Here is a 21,350-nt window from a genome sequence, read left to right on the forward strand (position 1 = left end):
AGTTTTTATTGCATTAGGACCAGTCATATATATTTTGATACTTAAAAATGGTGGATCCTTTTGATTAGATTTTATTTCCAGGACAGTGCTGCATCAGTAAAAATCTCTAAAAAGTCTAGTGTAACTGTTTGAATAGCTAAAATATAAAACACAACTTTAATGTTTTTCTTTATTGTTGTACATGTATATCATCTTTAGTGTGGTTGAATTGTAAATGAATACCATCATTTAGAAATATTACAACTCATTTGGAAATAGGCAAAGGCACAATATCTTTATATTACAATTCTGTATGTATTTCCAAAGAAGTATGGCCCCAGGTTACATATGAAACTTTTAGGAGAACTAAATAAATTATGCAAGAGAAACAGGCTTCTGATTCTGCCTACACCAAACCCCATGTTTATATTGTAATGATATAAAAAGGCCACAAATTACACATGTAAAAATACAGTATAAAATGCATCTTTTTCCATTTTTGCACAGTACAGCAACCATTATGTGCAAACCCTTTCAACATCAGGTAACAGCGACTGTGATTTGACAGCTGATTGGACAAACTTGCACCATTCAAATCATTTTAGAACATCCCAAACATGATGTTATCTGCTGTGTTCACATGTCGAGAAGAAAACAATTGAGCATGGTTGTCCTGTTGATTAACATACTTAAGTAATACATTAAATAAAATGTGCATCCAGTTTTCGTGAAGCTACACGTGATTGATAAAAGCGATAAGTGTTTTCTGCCCAATTGGTGTTCAATTTAAGGTGGTAAAAGGGCAAGAGAGTTACTCCAAAACTGCTTAACAGTGAGAGAAAAGTATAAAATACAACAACCTCATACCTATTTTATCTTACAAAAAGTATAGTGCACATTCATGATATTGTAATGAAGTGAAGCAAAAAACTGTTTACTACTGCTTTGGGTGCTGGCAGTGAACCCAGTTCCTGCGCGTAAGGCACGAACACTGTCACAGTTAGAGGTTGGATTACTTCGTCACATCAATATTGTAGTACAAGCAGCTGGATGTAGAGCAACTGTGGCCAATGTATATTAACTTGTTCACAGTATAATAGGCACAAGATCAGCTTTCATAAAGACATTCAGGCACATGATAGCAGCTAAGGACAGTGTATATGTGTTCCGTTTGTTGATAAATACAAAATGACACTTCTTATGTTTCTGCATGACTCTCATGAAAGGTTATTGTATACATCTGTAAAAGCTGTAAAGGCAACAGCAACAGCCCTTTTTTACTTTTTAAACACAGCAGTTTGCTGTTTTTAAACTGTATCGGCTAACCAAAGTCAGATTTCACCAGCCCACAATGTTCCAGCGAATGTAATCTGGATAAATAACCATACATTTGTGTGCAGCCGATGTTTTGCAGTAAAAAGAAGCTTTTCTATGAAATCAGAGTAGCTTATTTCTATCTGCATACCAGTGTTCTCCACAGAAAAGGGTATGAAGTAGCTCTTAAAAAGTTATTTAACATTTTCCAATCATAAATCAAATATCAGTTCTTGATTACCTCTGTAGCTTTTAGTGATATCTTCAGTGATTCAGTGAAAATCCTCATCAAAAGTCTTTAATTGAGGGTTAAAAAAAAAGAGTTGTTTTGCTGGAGGTCAGAGTTCAATCCAGAGTCCAGTTTCACAAGGACATCTCCTTGTGATGCCAAAATATATTTCTATTTCTTAAATCTAAGCCAAGTGTTTTTTTTCTCTCTCTCTCCCTTTCTTCTCTTCCTCCCATCAAGGTCTAGCAAAGGGCTCACCTCAGGGCGAAACATCCGCTCAGGCACAACATTCCACACAGACATGTTGTCTGTTGTCTCTTTCCATCTCCCACTGATTCAAACCATTCCCCTTCTCAGTGGTTATAAGCTTCCAGTGACGTTCCTGGCTGCTGCCCAGGCTGGGAACTCATTCAGGTTGAAGAGCGGAACGCCCCATGTTGTTATGGCCAACATAACCACCGCCACGCCGATAAGGTTCACCCCAAAGCCTGCTTTCACCTAGTGGGGAAATGAAATAAATAATGTAAAGATGAATACATTAATTAATTAAACAAAAACTAAATGGAAATATGTCAGAAATGTTTAACTTTACAAAAAGCACCAGCTTTAGCTATTTTAGTTTAGCGTGAAGAAATACATCTTCAAAATATGACACACTGTACCCTATTGATGCCGCAGGTGCACAAAGAGCATGGGACTGTGTGTGTGTGTGTGTGTGTGCGTGTCCTACCATGTCACTGATCTGCAGGTGGCTGTAACTGAAGACGATGGCGTTGGGGGGGTTCCCGACTGGAAGCATGACCCCAAATGACACGCACATGGTGGCTGGGATCAAAGTGTGGAGGGGGTTGATGAGCAGAGTCTCTGACTGGAGGGAGAGAAGGAGGTGAAAGAGAACAATGAGAGACAACGGACGGAGGAGACATGGGCAGAAAAGGAAAAGAAAGAGGAGACGGGAGAGAGAAACACAAACAAAAACACCAAAAGAAAGTGAAATGCGCTCAGTTCATTAACTGTCAAACGTAGGAACCAGTTAACCACATGGTCAATTTGATGCACATAAATACACGTTACCACCCTTTAAATGAGACGAGCCCTCTACAAACCAGTGGCAAAAGAGCAGTTCAAACTGAAATCATCCACACAGTTCCACTCTGGCTAAACCATAGACCATATTAAAAAAAATGTCTTCCACGTCGTCACGAAAACAAATAGGAAGTGAAAATATATTGAACAGCCACCAGGGGGCGCATCTGCTGGTTGCAAAAAGAATTGTAACTAACTCAAAGTGTTTAAATTTAGGGGTGTAACCACACGCAAATGTCACATTTTCCTGAGGGGTTAATGGTCTCAATCTCTACAGTAGTTTCAAGTATTCTGTCAATTTTTAAACTATGTTGTTCCCATTTGGACCAAAATAGACGATAAAGTGCGGCACATATGAGTGCACGCTCATTGTGATTCACAGCCGGTATCGTCCAATCGAAGCTTGGTTGCATGTGGCACCACTATAATGTGCATTGACCTTTCCATCGTTGCATGTAACAAGCTGCACTTACACCACCTGCTAAATTATTTGTATGTTATGCTCATCAGGTGTGTGAATGTTTTTCAGTGGAAACAGTGGATTTGTACCATATGCAGTTACTATGGAAACATGAATCTATTTCATACCTGCTCATGCTTTATCCAAACACAGGGCTTTTCTCGCTTGGTGTCTACTTAAGTCTGTATGGAGATAGTCTTCCAGGTGTAAAATGTACTCCCTTTGTGAGACCTTGAGTTTTGAAAGTTCTCAGAAGTCAGGCTTGTACCTGCTGTCAATCACACTGGTGCCCACTCATATATACCATGTTTTTTGTCTATTTTCCTCTAAATAGGGAACTCAAGAACACAAAGAATGTGATATGATATGATGCTAAGACCTGAAACAAGCAATTGAGACTAAAAAAATGTTTACAGACATAAATCAAGTGAGAAGTAGAAACACATTTCTGACTTCTATTCACACGGACTATTCCTGGACCTCAGACCATGTGATGGGTTAGGGTCATTACAGTCAATTGTGTCTCCTAAACTAACAGGGAGGTGAAGAACGTCATCATTGTACTAAGAAAGTCGGTTCATTCAAACGTCACAAGTTTTTTTTTTCTTTTTTTCCACACCACTTCCAAAATCTGATATTTTGACATGGGCATGACCTGGAGCCAGTTCTTGCCAAAGACCCAACGTGTGAGAGGTGTGTATGTGTGCGTGTGAGTGAGTGTTGTACCAGTGTGGACAGGATGGGCAGGAAGACGGTGAGAGTTGCTGGGTTGGAGGCAAACTCTGTGACTGTCGACACCAGCAGGCAGGCCAGTAGGGTGACGGCCCAGGGAGGAAGACCGCTCATGGGCTCCAGCTGTCTGCCGATCCATACCGACAGGCCTGACACCTGCACACACACACACACAGGAGTAGATACAACACATGTGAGTGAACTATCAAATATTACACCCTCTCAATTTGATGCTTTTAAATCCGGGTTTATGTTTGACATTTTGTTTGACCAGTCTCTTAGGTTACGTCTATGAAGAGTCACTCATTTCAATACAAGATTAAATCATGTTAACTGTGTTTAGAACATAATACATAAAGCCCTGGGAAGAAATTTGACACAGAATACTTAAGATCAAGCGGATGCCAAGTACCTTACAACCAGCGGCCAGTGCGTAGCCCCCTCCCACCAGGATGACGATCTCCCATGGCATCAGTCTCTGGAAATCCTTCCAGGTGATCATTGGAGCCAGAGGGTCTGACTCTGAATGATCATTTTATGCATTTGGTGAGGGAAAAAACACAGAACACAGGACAAAATCAGCACAGTGGGGATACTAACATTTGATGTAATGATGTAAAGTTAGCATTATATTCATAAGTTTAATTTATTATGTTCCTGTATTTCCTATTTTTAATGAAGTTACAAAAAAACGTCTCAAGAAAATCTCAAGAAAATATAAATTCATTCATAATTTCTAATTGAAAGTGTTGTCAAAATTGCCGCTTTGCTTTTGACATGATTGAGCGGGAAAACGCACAGGTGTTAGTGATGACATTCACAATGGCTCTGTTCAGTTCAGGAAAGTCAAGACAGTGCACAGTGAGCCAGCATTCACCCTGACATCGGGGAAGATAGCTGGAACTCAGTCGTCACTAATTCGATTTTTTTTTTTTCCTTCACATTTCAGTTTTTATATTGTTTACTGCCCACCTGTCATTTTTTAATCTCAATGTATCAGCAGTAAAAACACACATTCTGCAAAACAAAAGTCAATTTCATCAAAATTCTACGAAGACAAACAGCTGGCACTCTCTCTATGAGATTACACTGTTCAGAGGTCAGGAAAACATCAAGTGCTGAGCAGCGTGAAACTGTGAAATACAATAGATGTCACACTTTCAGGCTTTTTTCTTTTCTTTTCTTTTTTTCTTTTGGGCTGATGCACAAGTTTTCTCTGACCTGGTGAACCTGCAACAAACAGGCGAAAAAGCAACCTGCAGAGTCTGTTTACATAAATGGAGGCATGTTGGAACAAGAGCTACATGCTTGTCAAAAATCTATTTTCCGAACATCATGTTTTTCAAACTTTTTTCAATTAACGCAAAACTCAGGACATCACAGCAACTGTAAACACTGAGAAACAGATGGATAGAGTAGATATGAGTGAGGAGGAGAGAGAAATATTATTTAAAAAGGCTGTTTATATATATATATATATACATATATATACATATATATGTATATATATACACATAATAAAACAAAAACTGCATAACATACCCGTGTTTCTGCAGGAAGAGGAGGAGGAGGAAGAGAAGGGTCGCCTGGCAGGGATGAGGAAGAGCAGGAAGCCAAGAAGGACAGATACGGTGGCATCAGTCCTATAGCCTTTCCTGATAGGGAGAAGATTTCAGGTAAAGGTGATGAGGAAAATAGTTTTCTTTTCAGTGTCTTTCACACTTTGTTTCAATAGGTAACTTTACGTGAAGCCTAATGAAAAACACTCTGAATAAAAGGCGAGAGATTTCATTTAATATGTTCATAAACTGATCAAAACAAAACCTGTTTAACGTGATCACTGCTTGAGTAAATTGTTTTTAAAATCAACTTGACAATTTGACAGCGTGTGTTACTGACCAACTGGACCACTGATCTCTGTCTGAGCACGAACACATGACAGTGATAATGACAACATCATTCTGACATCGGCTGTGCCTGTCGCAACATTCTGAGCCACTTACTTCTCAAAGAGAGAGGTCCAACCAGGCACGAACCCGGGCTCTCTGGTGAACCACAGCAGAGTCATCAGGACGAAGAAAACACCGGTCACCACCTCTGGGTAGCTGGGACACACATGAAAACCGCAGAAACCACAAAAAGTCTGTGAGCAACAACTACATGGGTGATAATGTTATTATTTGAAAGTAAGATAAACACACACCTGATGGTTCCCAGTTTTTCGTACTCCTCATGAATCCTCCTCTCTGATATAATCTCCCTCTTGGTTTTGCGCTTCTTACTCAGTGAGCACGTTTCCCTGAAGCTGAACACACAACAGCGACGTCAACAAACACACAGAACCCGGACACGCAACTCAGCGCTTTCCAACCCCGGCAGCCACAGGACACCAGAGGATGACACGGCTCGACATTCAACAGCAGACAGAGGGAGGGATTATCATGAGTCTATGCACAGACCATAATCACACGTGGATACGAACAGCACAGGATACAAGCTGTTTAACACCATGAAACATGCACACACTCACTTGCAGCCAAGGAAGAGGAAGTGCAGCCACAGCCAGGTGAGGACCAGCATGATGATGGCGATGGGGAAGCTGAAGATGAACCATGTGCCGAAGTTTATCACCTTTGCATCTGGATAGCGACTGTAGAGAGAGTTTTTTTTTTTTTTACGACGATATGATTATGATTATAAGGTGGTAGGTTTCAAGGCAACATTTTATATAGTGGCACCTGGCAATGACAACAAAGGGGATTCATTCATTCATTCATTGTCGATCGCTTTATCCTTCACGTGAGGGTCGCAAGGCAGCTGGTGCTAATCCCACCTGACATAGGGCGAAACGTGGGGTACACCGTGGACAGATGTAGAACTCCATGTAGAAATGCCCTGTGAACCCAGGGCTTCCTGTTGCACGGCAACAGAAGAAACCACTAACACTAACCCCAACAGAGATTACTAAATGTTAATTGAGTTTATGCATACATAAAGAAAGACAGTGAGGGCTGTGATGAATTAAACTATTTTTTAACTACTATGACAGTAATAAAAAGCAAAAGTCAGTGCAGTTATAGAGCAATAGTAGACATCTCAACGTCAGCTTCAGAGTGACAATCACATCAGCTTGTCACACACTGGTGCTCTTAAGGAACACTGCACCTGTTCTTTCAGTTGTGCTGTATCTCTTCTTCCTCTATGTTAGTGTCGCTCTAACAGTGGTATTTAATATTTGTGTTTACTGTGAAAACCTTAATGGATGTATTTACCACTTTCAATCCCTCATTTTTGTACTAATTTTCAACTTCTTTCTAAATAAACAGACATACAGTTGGAGAAGTGAACTCACCATTTCAACTTCTCACTCATACAAATGTATCACATCAGATCGGCTTCAGCTCGGGTAGAAGAGGGCAGTACTCCCGCGGCAATTCCTTCAGAAAGTTATACCCAATCTCTTTAAAAGGCTCATAGATCACATGAGCACTGAGGTCACTGTGAACCCTTGATCCTACACTGGACTCATGTGTTTGCTCTGAGTGACAGCTGCTGTCATCCTCATCTTCTTATCTGCTCTGCACTTCTGATAAGAGTCAAGTATCACTGTGACAAGATTTACATAGACTTCAGTATAATTTCTTCTTAACCGGAAAAAAAAAGATTATCTGTAGTTGCTTTTAGATGACGTACGATTTTCTGGTTACATTTTTATACATTTGAGTAGTGTGAAAACATTATGCTCCTACAATGACGGGGCAAGATGGAGGAAGATAATCCGATGTGGCAACCCCTTAAGGGAGAAGCTCTCACTGCTCTCACTTAAATTCGACATTTTATTGTAAATACATTGTTTTCTTCTACCTCATTTTACTTTTGCTCTCTTAATAGATTTCTCACTCGTGCATTTAGTCTCTAGTGTCTCCTCCTCTTTGACATCTTTGTAATAATTTGTAGTAATAGGAGTAATTTTAAGGAAATACCATCTTAACCACAAGTAATAGCTTAGTAATAATGGTAAAAAAAATAAAAAACATTAAAAACTTTTTAATGTGAATATATTACATTGATGGTAGTCCTTAGTACAAAGCTGAAAATTGCATTAGCAATAAGATGGTGTTATGATGATATAATTATAATATCACCTCCCTTATTATAGTTGTTACCAAACTATTATGTCTCTGTACAGTAATATAAAGTTTATGCAATATTTAAAAATAAACAAACAACATAATTCGTTCAGCTCTCAGTGCAGTGATCCTGTGCTCGTTCATCCTCAGTGCACTTCATGCTCTAACACATCACTCAGTTTCCACTGCTGTGTCTGGCTCTGCTTTAAGTATGTTTGCTCTGATGTGCTTCACTGAGCTCTGCGCTGTACGGACACTAATCAGGGTAAAGGTAACGCACAGAGGGGACGACGACGACGATGACAATGACCGCGATGTACAGTATGTGCTGCAGAAGCAACTCTGCCATCCATCACATCAAACATCAAACTAGGTTTGAGTGTATTTGCAGTGTGCTGAAGATACACAGGAGAATAAATCAGCATCGGTAAAAGGAAGACAAAAAAAAAAAAGATCAAATCTAAATGAATCCAGAATAAGTTTCCACCATGCTTTCACACCAGAGATGGAAGCATGAGCTCATTCCCTGTCTGCAACAACTGTATGTTATATCGAGCAAGAATTCCTTTTTTCTCAGCCTGAAGCCTGAAGAAGTTCAGGAGCTGCATCATCTCATTCTCAATTAAAAAGATAATGTCAGAATTAACAGTTAGCGTCAAAAAGAGTATTTATGGGTGTAAATGTAACTGTAAAAGCCTATTTTATTTGCTTTTACAGTTATGTTAGTTTGTGAGTTAATCCCAATGGTTATCCTTCCACGAGCCACAGAAAACCTCCCAGAGGCCGAGAGACATAAACTCCCCTCATGTTCCTCTGCCGTGCTGCTGCTGTTACTGCACTGTTTTACCATGAAGTGAATGAAATACTGCATGCAGGGTTTAATTGACGATTTAAATTGAAACAGTAAAGCCATGGATTCTGCTGCTGTTGGGGCTGCAAACACTTCATCTAGTCAAGTGTTAGTTTCTGTGAAACTGCGGACGCACAGTCGCACAGGCAGGATGTGTCGAGGAGTCACAAAATGACAAAAGAAAAGATCATTCGCAAAAAGAATCCATTTAGTTGCAAATGTGTTGACGTGAGAATGCCATAAGCAAAATGTCAATCACAAATGTCATCACAGCATGTGTGCGTTACTAGGGGGCCCTCGCCACCTTTAGCTCATTTTATAAATCACATGAAAATGTGCAGCTCAGTGTTTCATGTTGTCAATTTTATTTCAACTGGCAACACACACCCACACCAAGCCGACTCAAAACCTGACCTTTGTCCAACAAGGCTGCGACATGAAGAAAGCCTTTCTGTCAGGCTTAGTGCTGCTGCTGCTGCTGCTGCTGCTGCTGGAGGAAATCGGCTCTGTTGGCACTGTAAAGACTGATTAGTTTGATCTTGGGCCCCGTGCAACAACATCACTCAATTAACATGAAGTGTGTCAGTCCAAGCAGCACAGCAGCCAAAAAATAATAATCACTGAAATGCATCCAAATCCAAACAAACCAAACTCCCTACATAATTAATGTTCTCCCTTTTTTGTGTGTTATTGACCTTCCTTGTTCTGCCTAGTCTTGTTTTAGTTGTTTTGTTTTTTATTTTGTCTTGTTTTGCTCTATGTTTTACACCTGTTTTACCTCATTAGACAAGTGAGTCTGCCGTGTGTGTGTGTGTGTGTGTGTGTGTGTGTGCACATGTGCCTACGTGTTAAACTGCTCCGCAAAGATGAGGTTGGTTGACGTGCCCGTGATGGTGATGAGTCCACCGATGGTGGCGGCGTAGGTGATGCTGAGCGTCAGGCATTTACAGATCATGTGGTCTTTCTTGGTGGGATACTGGGAGTCTCTCCTGGCCTTCACCCGCTTCACGTTTGGAATTTCAACGGCGACCTGAAAGAGAAAGAGAGTGTGTTTGTATATTAACTTGTAAACTGTGCATTTCTCACTCACATGTGCATCATTTAACTCCAACGAAAGGTTCCGAACCTGCGACAGGTGTCCATTAGTGTTACCGATGAAGTCCTGGTTTGAGACTGGCTTTGGACTCAAACCATTTACCTCCCCAGTGTGAGCCTGAAGACGAGAGAAAGCACGTTGATTTTTGCACTAATGTCTACTCAGCAAAAACAAAAGCTACATTCTGACCTACATTTTTCAGACAGAATACGATGGAGAAAATAATTATGCCTGAGGTATGGTTTTCATTATCTATTATCAGGCAAGCAGTTTCAACTCTTCCTATAGTCTTAGGCAGGGATCTGCAACTTCTAGTATATATATTTATATATAAAACGATTTATATATAAATTTAATAACAATGTTTGGATTTTATGGCACTCATGCTTGAGAAAACCTGCTGGCATAAGTATGTGGGTCAAACACAGGTGTGTTGAGTTTGGGGAGGTTTTTAAATATCATATTTGATGCAGACATAGGATGTGACTGTTGGGCTAATTCCAGGATTTTTCACTCCCTATTAATTATATCTTTTATTATAATAAGTCTCACCTCACTGAATGTAGCAAGCTCTTGTTTGGTGCGGTCATTGCTGAAAAGAAAGGAAGAAAAAAACAAACACATGAAAATGATACTATATTGGCTTGTTCTCGAAATCTAAATCTCTGAAGAAAGTCTTCTGGATCAAAGTGGACCAAATTTCCGGTGAACGAGAAATTCGACAGAGCCTTTCAAAGGAAGCATCGTTACACAACTTACATGTACATTCAAACCCACAAACACACACTAACTGCATACTGTACATATACTGTACCTGTTGCTGTGATAGATCAGCTTTAGCTGGTTCCTGTCCCGGTTTTCTTGTTCGTCTAAAACAGCTGTCGACGACAACAACAGTGAGTGTGAGATTGTAACAGGGAAGCAGCTGCTGTGGAAGGGAATTTTAAAAAAGCTTTTTACTTAAAGTGCGTGATGAACTAATGTACACAGTCTGGTGTGAGTGTGCTGTTGCAGGCTTTTGTGTAAGCGTGTGTTTCATGTCTGTGTGTTGCAGACAGACATTGAAAGCCACCTACGACAGCCATAACCACTTGTTTTTATTCTTTATTCTTTTTGGAGTTTATTTCCAAATGTAAGACCTACATTCTGCATACATAGTGGAAATAATGGTCTTTGCTAATTTACTGCAATTTGTTATTTTCCCATTTGTAACTCTGTTAAATATGCTGCCAGGAGACTTTTTTTTACTCTTAATGAGAGTTTTCCTGATTGAATAAAGATTATAATAATCATAATAACAATACAAATACCGCTGTCATCCTCTGGGGCGTCCGCAGTCTCGGAGTTGCCTTGGCTGTCGGCCAGGCCGGTGCAGATGAGCTGCTGCAGGACGGCCTCAGCGATGGGCATCACCATGGCTGTGGTGGACGTGTTGCTGAGCCACATGGACAGAAACACAGTGCAGCACATGAAGCCCAGCACCAACCTGCGTGAGAGAAACAGGCACGTTGACATTTGTGTGTCTGTGACATTTCTATTTGTGGGAGAATGAGTGCAAGCTTTAGTCCCCAAGAGGAAGAACATTATGTTTCTAATAAGTTTATTTGCTAATTATGTTGTTTTCCACACATTTCAATAAACATCAAGGACAATAAATCAAGGACTTCCACTAACTGCATTGACTATTACTTTAGTGAGTTGTTGGTTATAAATCAAAGTGTGTGTGTATTTGTGTGTTTTGCATGAGTATATGAGAGTGTGTGTGCTGCTCACATGCCAGGCTTGGCTCCTGCGATCATCACCATGCGCAGAGCGATGCGTTTGTGCAGGTTCCACTTCTCTATGGAAGCTGCCAGACAGATGACTCCCATCAGCAGCAGAGTGGTGTCTTTAAAGTATTCAGCCGCTACCTGAACACACACACACATACACAGATTGGCTTACATAATACTTTAAATTGTTCACAGAAGGAGACAGGAGGGAGTCATCCTTGGAGTTTTCTCTGCCTCACCCCCACTTGCTTTGGATCAACACTCACAGTTTAGCATTTTTTCACATTGTCCCTCTGGACTGTTTTACACACAAAAGTCTGAGACTTCCAATCGTGCGACAACACTCAATAAAAAAATAAGGAGTGACTAAATGTTTTGTTGTAAAATCTGGGTGTTTTGAAAATAAATGTGTTGATTTTCCATTGAAGTCCTAATAATAAATAAATAATAGCAATCTAGGAATGTTCTAGGTCAAATTCTATTCATTAAAAATCCAGCGGAATGCAATCAGTTAATGGTGATTTTAAATTAGGGAGGAAGCCATGTGAGGAATTGCTGCTGATAACATCATTAAACAACTAATATTCTCACACTTCATACAAAGTAATCAGGCATTTCTGCTGCAGACAAGGTTTTATGATGTGGTCAAAGAATTATGTTGTTATTACTTTGACAGATCGTGTGATATCAATGAGAGACAAAACATAGTTTTGTCATGATTTCTGTGTACATGAATCCGTGCAACATTGAAGACTTTCATCATTATGCTATGTTTTGTCACCCATTTATTATCGTTCTCCAATACTATAATTGCAGTGTCTTTAGATTTGGATATTGCACTTGGTCACACTGTGATTTCAATTATTTTGCAGTTACCTGTGCAGCCCCAGTTGCTTTGTAACTGTGATTTCACTTGATAGATGAAATAGAGCAGAAGAAAATAATGACACAGGGCAATGCTTAGAGCTTTAGAGAAGAGAGACATGAGCTCCAGTGATTTCTCAGCTCATCGGTGAGTGAAGCTTGTTTGAAAACCTGGTTAAATTATTCTCATTCAGGTTCAAGTCTTTGGTTTTAAGAGAAAAATAGGCGAGATTTAGCACTTGCCGTACACACATACAGTATAGCTGTGAATTATCAGCCAATAGAAACAAGTGTTGATCACTCGTGGGTTCATGTGAGGTATTGTATTGAGTCACGGGGGAAAAAAAGGTCATAGACTGGTAAAGTTGCATAAAGCTCTCCGCTGGCATATTTACGGAACGCCATCACAAGAGGCTTAAAGCGGCGTTAACAGGAAATGTCAAAGTGATTTGGTCACATGAGGCGTACAGCTCACTTTTTTATGTAATGATAAGAAAGAGGGAAAGACGAGGGAGGCGAGTTTAATGGAGAAGGAAACAAAGTGTTACTTGGTGTATAAAACACTCTTCGCTGTTAAGATCAAAGAAGCATTCACATTTTCATGCGAGCAGAGCATGAGACAGAGACAGGCTCCGGTGCTGATGACTGTGGAAGGTGTCACACTCTGAAACATCAGTGGTATAATTATGACGTGGAGCACCAGGTTAATGGGGTTGTCTTCACGCTCCGCAGAGTCATGGCTGATAAAACTTTTACGGCCGAGTGACGTCACCTCGACACCTAGCGCTATAAATATAGCACAGATGCAATCCACCAAACCACTCACACACCTAATGGGACATTAAGTTATATATGTAGTTTGGATTAAATTATTCAACAGGGGAAAAGGTAGAAGAAATAACTGTTTAAAAAAAAAATGCATATATATATATATATCTCAGATATTTATCTCTTGCAAAAGCTGCCTTTTCTAGCATGATTTTCCAATTGCTGACACAAGATACCGATTGGCACTTGATCAGCAGCCACGAATCATAGGTCTCAAGGCAAAATGCCCCTTAAATATCTGAAATTGTCCTTGAAATGTGCATTAAAGGTAAACTTTTAATGCCCCCGTAAAATACATATTTAAAAAAAAAAAACTCAGCTAAGCATCTGTAGCACACACAGGCTATTTCAAAAGGGTTTGCTTCTTACGTACCAGGAGGAAATTATTTCTAGAAATGATTGTGCTTTAAGAAATAAAATATTTTTAGTTACTGAACGCTGGTCTGTCATATAATCTCAAACTGATCTTCCATTATATCCTTTTAACTGCATGATTGTGCAGTTGGTACAATCATAACAGTTTAACACCACTTAGAAGTTCACTCTTAGCGGTGTTAAAAGTGTTTACATTTCATTTAAAGAACCCTGGCGGTACTTTGATCAAAGAACAGGGTTATTTCACAACCTATGCTAAAATTGTCCTGGAAATTAATCCAAAAATGTCTCTCACTTGCAAATAATGTTTAATGCTACCGTTCGTCCTAACTTGTGAGTACCCCCATAATCTGGAATTACTGTACATCTACATGTGCAGCAGTGTGATCAGGTGACTCTTAACACCAGCACAGTAACACATTGTAATAATCGGATATCCCAATATTCAAAGGCAGCCTTGGGTCACTGTTGAGCCCGACACAGTTTACCAACTTCTCTCGATAACAGTGTCAAAGGTCACCACACTGTAACATCTACATGTGTCCTCACTCGATGAGTCAAGTGATATTATTGCTGGCTTTCTGATAAAACTACACATACAATACTTAATTAATCGTCTATTTTGGAGAAGATTACATTTGTAAATATGGTAAAAAAATATTAAAAGTTTGGTATAAATAGACAAGAGCTCTAATCCCGGGAAAACCAGCATGGTTCACTCAGCATAGCTGCTGTAATCATGATTACTGATACAAAATGAGGTAAGACGGTCAGTGGTGTTGACGCTCTGTTCATGCATCCAGTGTGGCTCCAATTCACTGGTGATATACAGCACATGTAATTGGGCTCCATTCCCTGGACCTCTGGTGCCATTAAGGCAAGAAAACCTACGTTCAGTGATACATACAAATAGGTCCAGGTCCGTATAGGATGGCGTCTGGATATTGGACCAAGAGGTTTACTATACTGTGTCTCTGCAGCTGTGTGATCAATTATCTTTTATACACGTGCAAATTTCATTTGTAATAAAAGAAAACTCACCAAATGAAGAGATTGACACATAAAACGTCAAACATCCTGCAGAATCAGCTCAACAGACTTACCTCGCTGGACTTGAGGACTCCGAACAGCGGGTAGAGGAAAGCTGGGACCAGAGCAGCAGCACCCAGAGGAACGGCCTCGGACACCCAGTATACTGCTGTCACCATCAGCACGTACGCGCAGCACGCCTCCTGCACGTACAACAACAAATGGCAACAAAATTAAAAGATTGTTTCAAATATTAAAGACCCATTTCCAGTCTCTTTTTTTTTTTTATGTCACACTCTAAATAACTCTCAATAACAAAGTCAAAAGCTCTATTTACAAAAACATCAAGTTATATTCCTTTCAATATGAAAAGGCTGCGGAATTACTTATCTGAACAGTGTTAGAAACTTATTCATATAATAAAGACACACAGGAGCGAAGATCCTTTCATAAGATCATAAAACATGCTCTTTTAAGGCGCTTGTTACACACACACACACAGGTTTGCACAGTTAGTCTGGTTAGGACACTCCATTCATTTATAAAGCCTTATCGCAGCGTCTGACAAATGAGTTTCTTCTTCATGAGGACCAGACTATGGTCTCCATGAGGACGACTGGTCCAGAAACAGGCAAGTTTATCCAAGAAAAGGTGTTTAACTGGTAACAAAATCGAGTACACACAGACTCGCTCCAACACACAAACCGCCCGGATGTCGCTATTAATCTTGTTGTGGTTACATAATATCAACATACCAGTCTGCATGCTGCGCTTCTGTTGTAACACCAGCAGGCTTAGTCACACGCTCCCCGACGTTAAAAACTAAAGAGGAATCTCGTGACATTTTGTTAAGACCTTGTGAAAATGATCGCGACTTTTTGAAATGTGTCCTTCCTACTGTATTAGACCGTGTTCCTGCCATTAACACTGGCATACAGTGCAAGCTTGCAATACATTTACATGAGGAAAAAAAAAAATCAATTCATCTGAAATTCATGAACTCAGAGGCTCCAGGAGGAAGTGTGTCCAGACCTGATTTGACTTGACTGACATTCAAACTATGGAAATGAATAATGTGTTACTGTAGGATCCCTTTAAAGCCTCACCCATGCATTACATTGCATGTAGTTTGTGGAAAAACGATGTGATACATAAGGAAATAGGTCAATGCTGACCAGAGCTGAAACAATTAATCGATGAATCGATTAGATTAGGCTGCGAACACAACATATAAAAGATGTTTGGGTTCATAATCAAAGACGAGAATTCTAATTCAATTTAAATGATGGCTAGTTGGTTCAATTTCTAAAATTCTTATCATGTTTACATGTATTATGAAAGTATGGTTTTGCACATTAGCCACTAGTTTCCTGTGTGTTCTTCGTTAATGAAGATGAATCAGAAGCACATCAGTCACAACTAGACCTTCACACTCAGTAAGCATGAGGTAACTGAGAAGGTTGCCTGATAACGGGATTAACGCAGTCAAGTTAAGGCCAAAACTCTTGATCTTAACTGAGATTGAGATGAATGGAAAGAGGACAGGAGAGGCGGCATTCGGGAAGAAAGAACAAATAAAAGAGACGAGCATGGATTAATAAGTAAACACAAAGGGACACAAACACAGCTGATGTGATTCAATGATCACTGCTCATTGATTATTGGTTTATGTCTATCAGAGGACAGTTGTCACACAAACTCAACAGCTGCAGATCCTTAAACATTCGTTTGTGCTGCTTTTTGTTTTGCAAGTCAATGCCAAAGTGCTGAAGTAGGCAGAGGTGCAGGTCTCAACCTCCAGACTTTACACTGAGACGTGTCACAGAGCAGCAGTCAATTCAATAATGGTAATCTGATGGGGAAAATAGCCTGTGAGATATAGAGCTGAAACAATTCATCGATTACTAAATGAATCAATCACAACTATTTTGATAATCAATTTATCACTTTGAAGCTTTTTTCATGATTAAAACAAGATTTCTGATTGTTTAAGCTTCTTAAATGTGAGTATTTTCTTCATTTCTTTGCTCTGGAGAACAAAGAAATCATTAAAAGTGAATAATTTTGGTTTGTGGACAAAACAAGACATTTGAGTACATCAACATTTCCAGGTGTGGCGAACACCGATCAATATGTTTTAAGGTTTTCTGATATTTTATGGACCAAACGATGAATCGAGAAAATAATGAAAATAATATTATGAAAATAATCGTTAGCTGCAGCTCTAGTGACATACGCTTTTGAGGAGTGTGTTTCTGTGCATTATTTAACTAATTATATATGGTAACGTGGCCTAGTTAATCATTTTCTTTTTAAACCTAATCATTATTAACGTTTGCAACAGTATGACAGAAGCTCATTGATTGTCTCATCAGCTCCCTGTTCTCTGTGCTCAGTTTAGGATATGGCACACACACACACACACACACACACACACACACACACACACACACAGTGGCTTCAAGACTCCTGATAGGCAGATTAGGTCAGGGAAAAGTGTTTGTAAAAACACTGAACCACTCAGCAGAGAACTTAACCTGATAGATAACAATCACGCACTAAGCTACAGTGTACAAAAAATACATAGATAGATGAGTAAGTTTAGTGATGTAATGTTTAGTGGAGCCCTAAAACATTCTAACATGTAATATTAAACAGAATATGGTCTTTCCATACAGCAAAACTTTACGTCTTAATGTTCTAATCTGCTTTATCCCGTTTGTTTTATATGATGTTACCGCTCCAGTCCCAACTACACCTTTACATTTAGAGAATCATTCACGTACCAAGGACATGTCACATGTAACATTTAGGGTTTATTTGCAGAGAATGTTTTTATAGATTTAAAATGAAGAATTCACGTGTACGTAGGCGAGAGCTTTGCTGTACATTAGCTTTAAGGTTCTATCCTTAATGCCCTTCCTTTGGGCCACCAAATGTGCTTGTGAAAGGAAGAGATAAACACAATATGCATTCTCACTATCAGATGTCAAGCCTTTGTTGGAGCACCCCAAGTTCACCTGCCTACTATATGGTGCCATCTTATACCTGCCCCGCCGTGTCTGATGTTCCTCTGACCCACATGTATCTCAACATCAGGAGATAATGAGTTCATGCCACTCCTTACTTCCATTACAAGACCAGGAACAGGATGAACCAGAGCTGGCTGCTGCCCAGTGCCATCTTCAGTGCTGTGGTCAATGTAGTTTTTAGTTATTTAGTTACGCATCTACATCAAGTTCACCATATTACGTATTAAATTGTTGTGGAGGTACATGTACTGACATCTACAAATATCTATGTAAGTTCAAAGCAATGACAATTTAAGCACCATATTTAATTTAATTTAATGAGCAGCTACAACAACAACTTGGTAGGAATCCCAGTAATGGCGGTGCACGCCACTAGTTTCCTACTAAATGCTTTATAATTAGTATCAAGATACAGACAAAGAAGCACACTTAGCTTTAGGGAGTCAAACACAAAGCTTAGGAGCTCCTCAGACCATCTGGAGTAATAACTGCATAGTCCAGCAGAGGGCGCTGTGAGCACAGCTTGGCTTGAGATCTACACTTGGCCTATCAAATGGTGTTGCAGTGTCACAATGAAGCTACACCATCCTCTGAGCATCTGAAAAGCACTGTGGGGAAGAGTTTCTGGTTCTGCACCATAGCTGATGAAGTATCTATTTGCATCGCCAAAGTAGGTGGAGGAGGCGTTACAGGTGAATAGTGAAGTGTTAGAAGTGTTGAACCTCACGTGCCTAAGAGTTGGTTTGGTTTAATTTAAAGCCCCCAGCTGAGCTCCCTTTTGTTGAGGCCATGAACGTTTGGGGAAATGTCCCTGGTTGGCGTGAGCGTGACATCGTGCAGGTCTCTCACTAACTCTGCTTCTCCGTGTCTCACCTCTGTGACTGCACCCAGCTGATGTTCTGTCCCGCTGCAGCTGGACACAGCACCACAACAAACACAATCACACAGTCACTCTCAACCTCCGACACATTCCTCACACCATCTGGGCCACGTGGGGGCCAAAATCCAGCGTGGCCTTAGGTTGATTATATAACTTAATTGCTTGGATTGTTTCTTTCTTTTTCTTTGTAGTGCTGCTTTTGTTCTTTTGCCCCCCCCCCCTTGGCCTCATCATGTGCCGCCTACTCCTGCCAAACATGCACCAGTCCTGACAGAATAACAAGGCTCCTGGCTGACAGCGCTGAGTGGCTAATCAACAACGTGTGAGCATGTGACACACACTTTCAATCAATGATGTTATGAGATACACAAGCATTTGTATGTGAATCATTACAAAGTCACAATTAGCACACACCTGTGCCCACTATACCTCTGTTACATGTTATTTATCAACTTATTTAGCCCAGTGCTAATATTTGTGTGCTAAAAACCTGTGACTTCATAATTAACCTTCTGTGAACTATTGAAAATAGAACCATAAAGTGAAATTAAACACATGTAAACGTATGCAATTTGTCAGTGTGTTTAACTATTGATCAACACTTAAACTGGGATTCTTATCTGAAAGATAAGATGTGTTTGCACAATGGGAAATAGGTCATTTAAAAAGGTTGTTCTTCACTGTTGGTGATTGTAACTGTGTAAAGTGAGCACTCACTCATCAGTTGATATTACATGAATGAAGCGTAATCAATGTCTGTCAATGTATTTCTTAAGTATTATATTTATTACATTTAGGAAAAACAAAAAGAAAATTTGTTTTACTTAAGCTTCTCTTGAGCTGCCACGAGAGAGTTAATTCCCCTCTACCATGGTTTGTGCAAGTGGTGCAACCTGGGCAACTTGTTAAGTCTCTTTTTTCTTTCTTTTTTGGATGGAATACCTTTTCTTCTGTGTGATTTATTGTGTCTTTGGGAGTTTCAAAGGAAACAGTTTCAGAAAGAGCAGTTTTTTTGTTGTAACCAACCCGGTGTTTGCTGGGGCAAACTGGGGCTAATGGGCATCATTTGGACCTTAGACTTCCAAAAAAAAAAAAAAAACCTTTTTGAAATCCCAAAAGTGTGACACAGCAAAGTACAATCTCACATACAGTGAAATGCATGTCAGATTAGTTGAATTTACACACTCAATGCAACAAAACTTTGCTCAGTATCTGACCCTGGCAACAAACAGCAACACGTTTTCCCGAGATTGGGTTTGTGCAGATTGAGATAATCCTATTGTTGTCAAGTTCAAATGTCTGCAGAAACATGAGCGACCGCACAGACTCAAACCTAAGCACCTCATGAGTATCAAGTTACTCTCACGCTGTCCGAATGAAGACATTGTTCACTTCAGATGTCTTTAAAGTGTGTGTTGAGGGTTTGACATATTTGAAGTGCCAACTGATGCTGACGCTGAGATGCAGCCTCAGAGGTTCGCACCAATGTTTTCAGTCCATAGAGAAAATCAGTGATTTGAATATTTAATATCTTGTGACTTCAGTGTTTAGGATCATTTAGTTAAGTGACACAAACTGTCCAAATGAGGCAACAGTAGAGCAGCAGCTGCAGTGAGTTTCTCTATGAACTTTGGTGTGGGACAGTGAGCGATGTATACACTTTAACTTAGAGTCATTCAAACTCTAGGTGAGCAGAAGTGGCCAACATGTTCTGAAGATACTGGAGACATGAGACGTCTTTGCTAAAGGGGCTTAAGTCTGTGTTTTCAAGAGCAGCATCAGCGTCTGAGGTGGCTGACTCGCCCTCATACAACCACACTTCACAAAACCTGAACTATCTCTTTAAGCACAACACTCATCTCCATCTCATCAACATGTAGAGACATCTCCTCCACACACACACACACACACACACTCACACAAAGAGAGAGAAAGTACTCAGCTGATGATCAGGACAGCTCTGTAACAAGCATTCATCAAAACAGGAACAGTGTGCCTTTTGACTGTCTCCCTCTCTCTCTCTCTCTCTCTCTCTCTCTCAATCTCGCTAACCCACACACACAAACAAACCGAAATCCCATCAGGACACAGCAGCAGCCATTAGAAGCAATCAGGAGGGACTTATCAACACATCAGCTGGAGGTTTTGTTTACAGCTTTATGGATTTTTGTCTAGGTAATTAACACACTTATATTATCTTTAAAACAAATCGCTGAAAACTTTGTCGAGAGCAACTTTCAGTTATTAAAAAAAGTTTTGCCTATGTATGTGCATCTTGCCTGCCACACACTGCTGGAACATTCATTGATTGATTAATAATAACATAACAACTTGATGAATGACAGAAGTTACTTTTCAGTTCTGCTTGTATAATACTTCTTCTACAACAACTACTACTACTAATAATAATAATAATAATTGTTTTGCTCACGCTGGTGGGGTGGATGAGTGGTAATGGAAGCAGGGCCAGCGGGATGAACACGACGACGATCATATTCCTCGCACTCCACAGCTTCCTGAACACATCCATCCTGGCTGCGGCCTCAAGCCTCATGGGTGACCCGGGGCTCGGGTACGAACCGGCCACAACTCAGCAGAAGCGGGCCTGAGGGTCACGGACGAGACCCTGGAGAGCAGGCAGGAGGGAGGGAGAGGGAAGCCGTCTCTGAAGTCTGTCTTGGCTGTGCGCTTTTA

General features: G+C 40.1%; 1 protein-coding gene across 1 annotated transcript; it reads right to left on the reverse strand.

Annotated features, from left to right (window-relative positions):
* Positions 1–155: 155 nt before the first annotated feature.
* On the reverse strand, positions 156–21,348 carry slc13a4 (solute carrier family 13 member 4). Its single transcript, XM_044022122.1, has 16 exons — positions 21,088–21,348; positions 14,819–14,947; positions 11,650–11,786; positions 11,187–11,362; positions 10,691–10,754; positions 10,429–10,468; positions 9,907–9,993; positions 9,626–9,810; positions 6,331–6,450; positions 6,004–6,105; positions 5,804–5,905; positions 5,343–5,455; positions 4,213–4,322; positions 3,795–3,956; positions 2,253–2,390; positions 156–2,020 (listed from the first exon to the last, which is right to left on the reverse strand). Exons 1-16 carry the CDS (start codon positions 21,208–21,210, stop codon positions 1,883–1,885), a joined length of 1,926 nt encoding a protein of 641 aa, XP_043878057.1. The 5' UTR covers positions 21,211–21,348; the 3' UTR covers positions 156–1,882.
* Positions 21,349–21,350: the final 2 nt, after the last annotated feature.

Source organism: Solea senegalensis, linkage group LG3 (genome assembly GCF_019176455.1).
Source record: "Solea senegalensis isolate Sse05_10M linkage group LG3, IFAPA_SoseM_1, whole genome shotgun sequence".
In the NCBI taxonomy this organism is placed as follows: domain Eukaryota; kingdom Metazoa; phylum Chordata; class Actinopteri; order Pleuronectiformes; family Soleidae; genus Solea; species Solea senegalensis.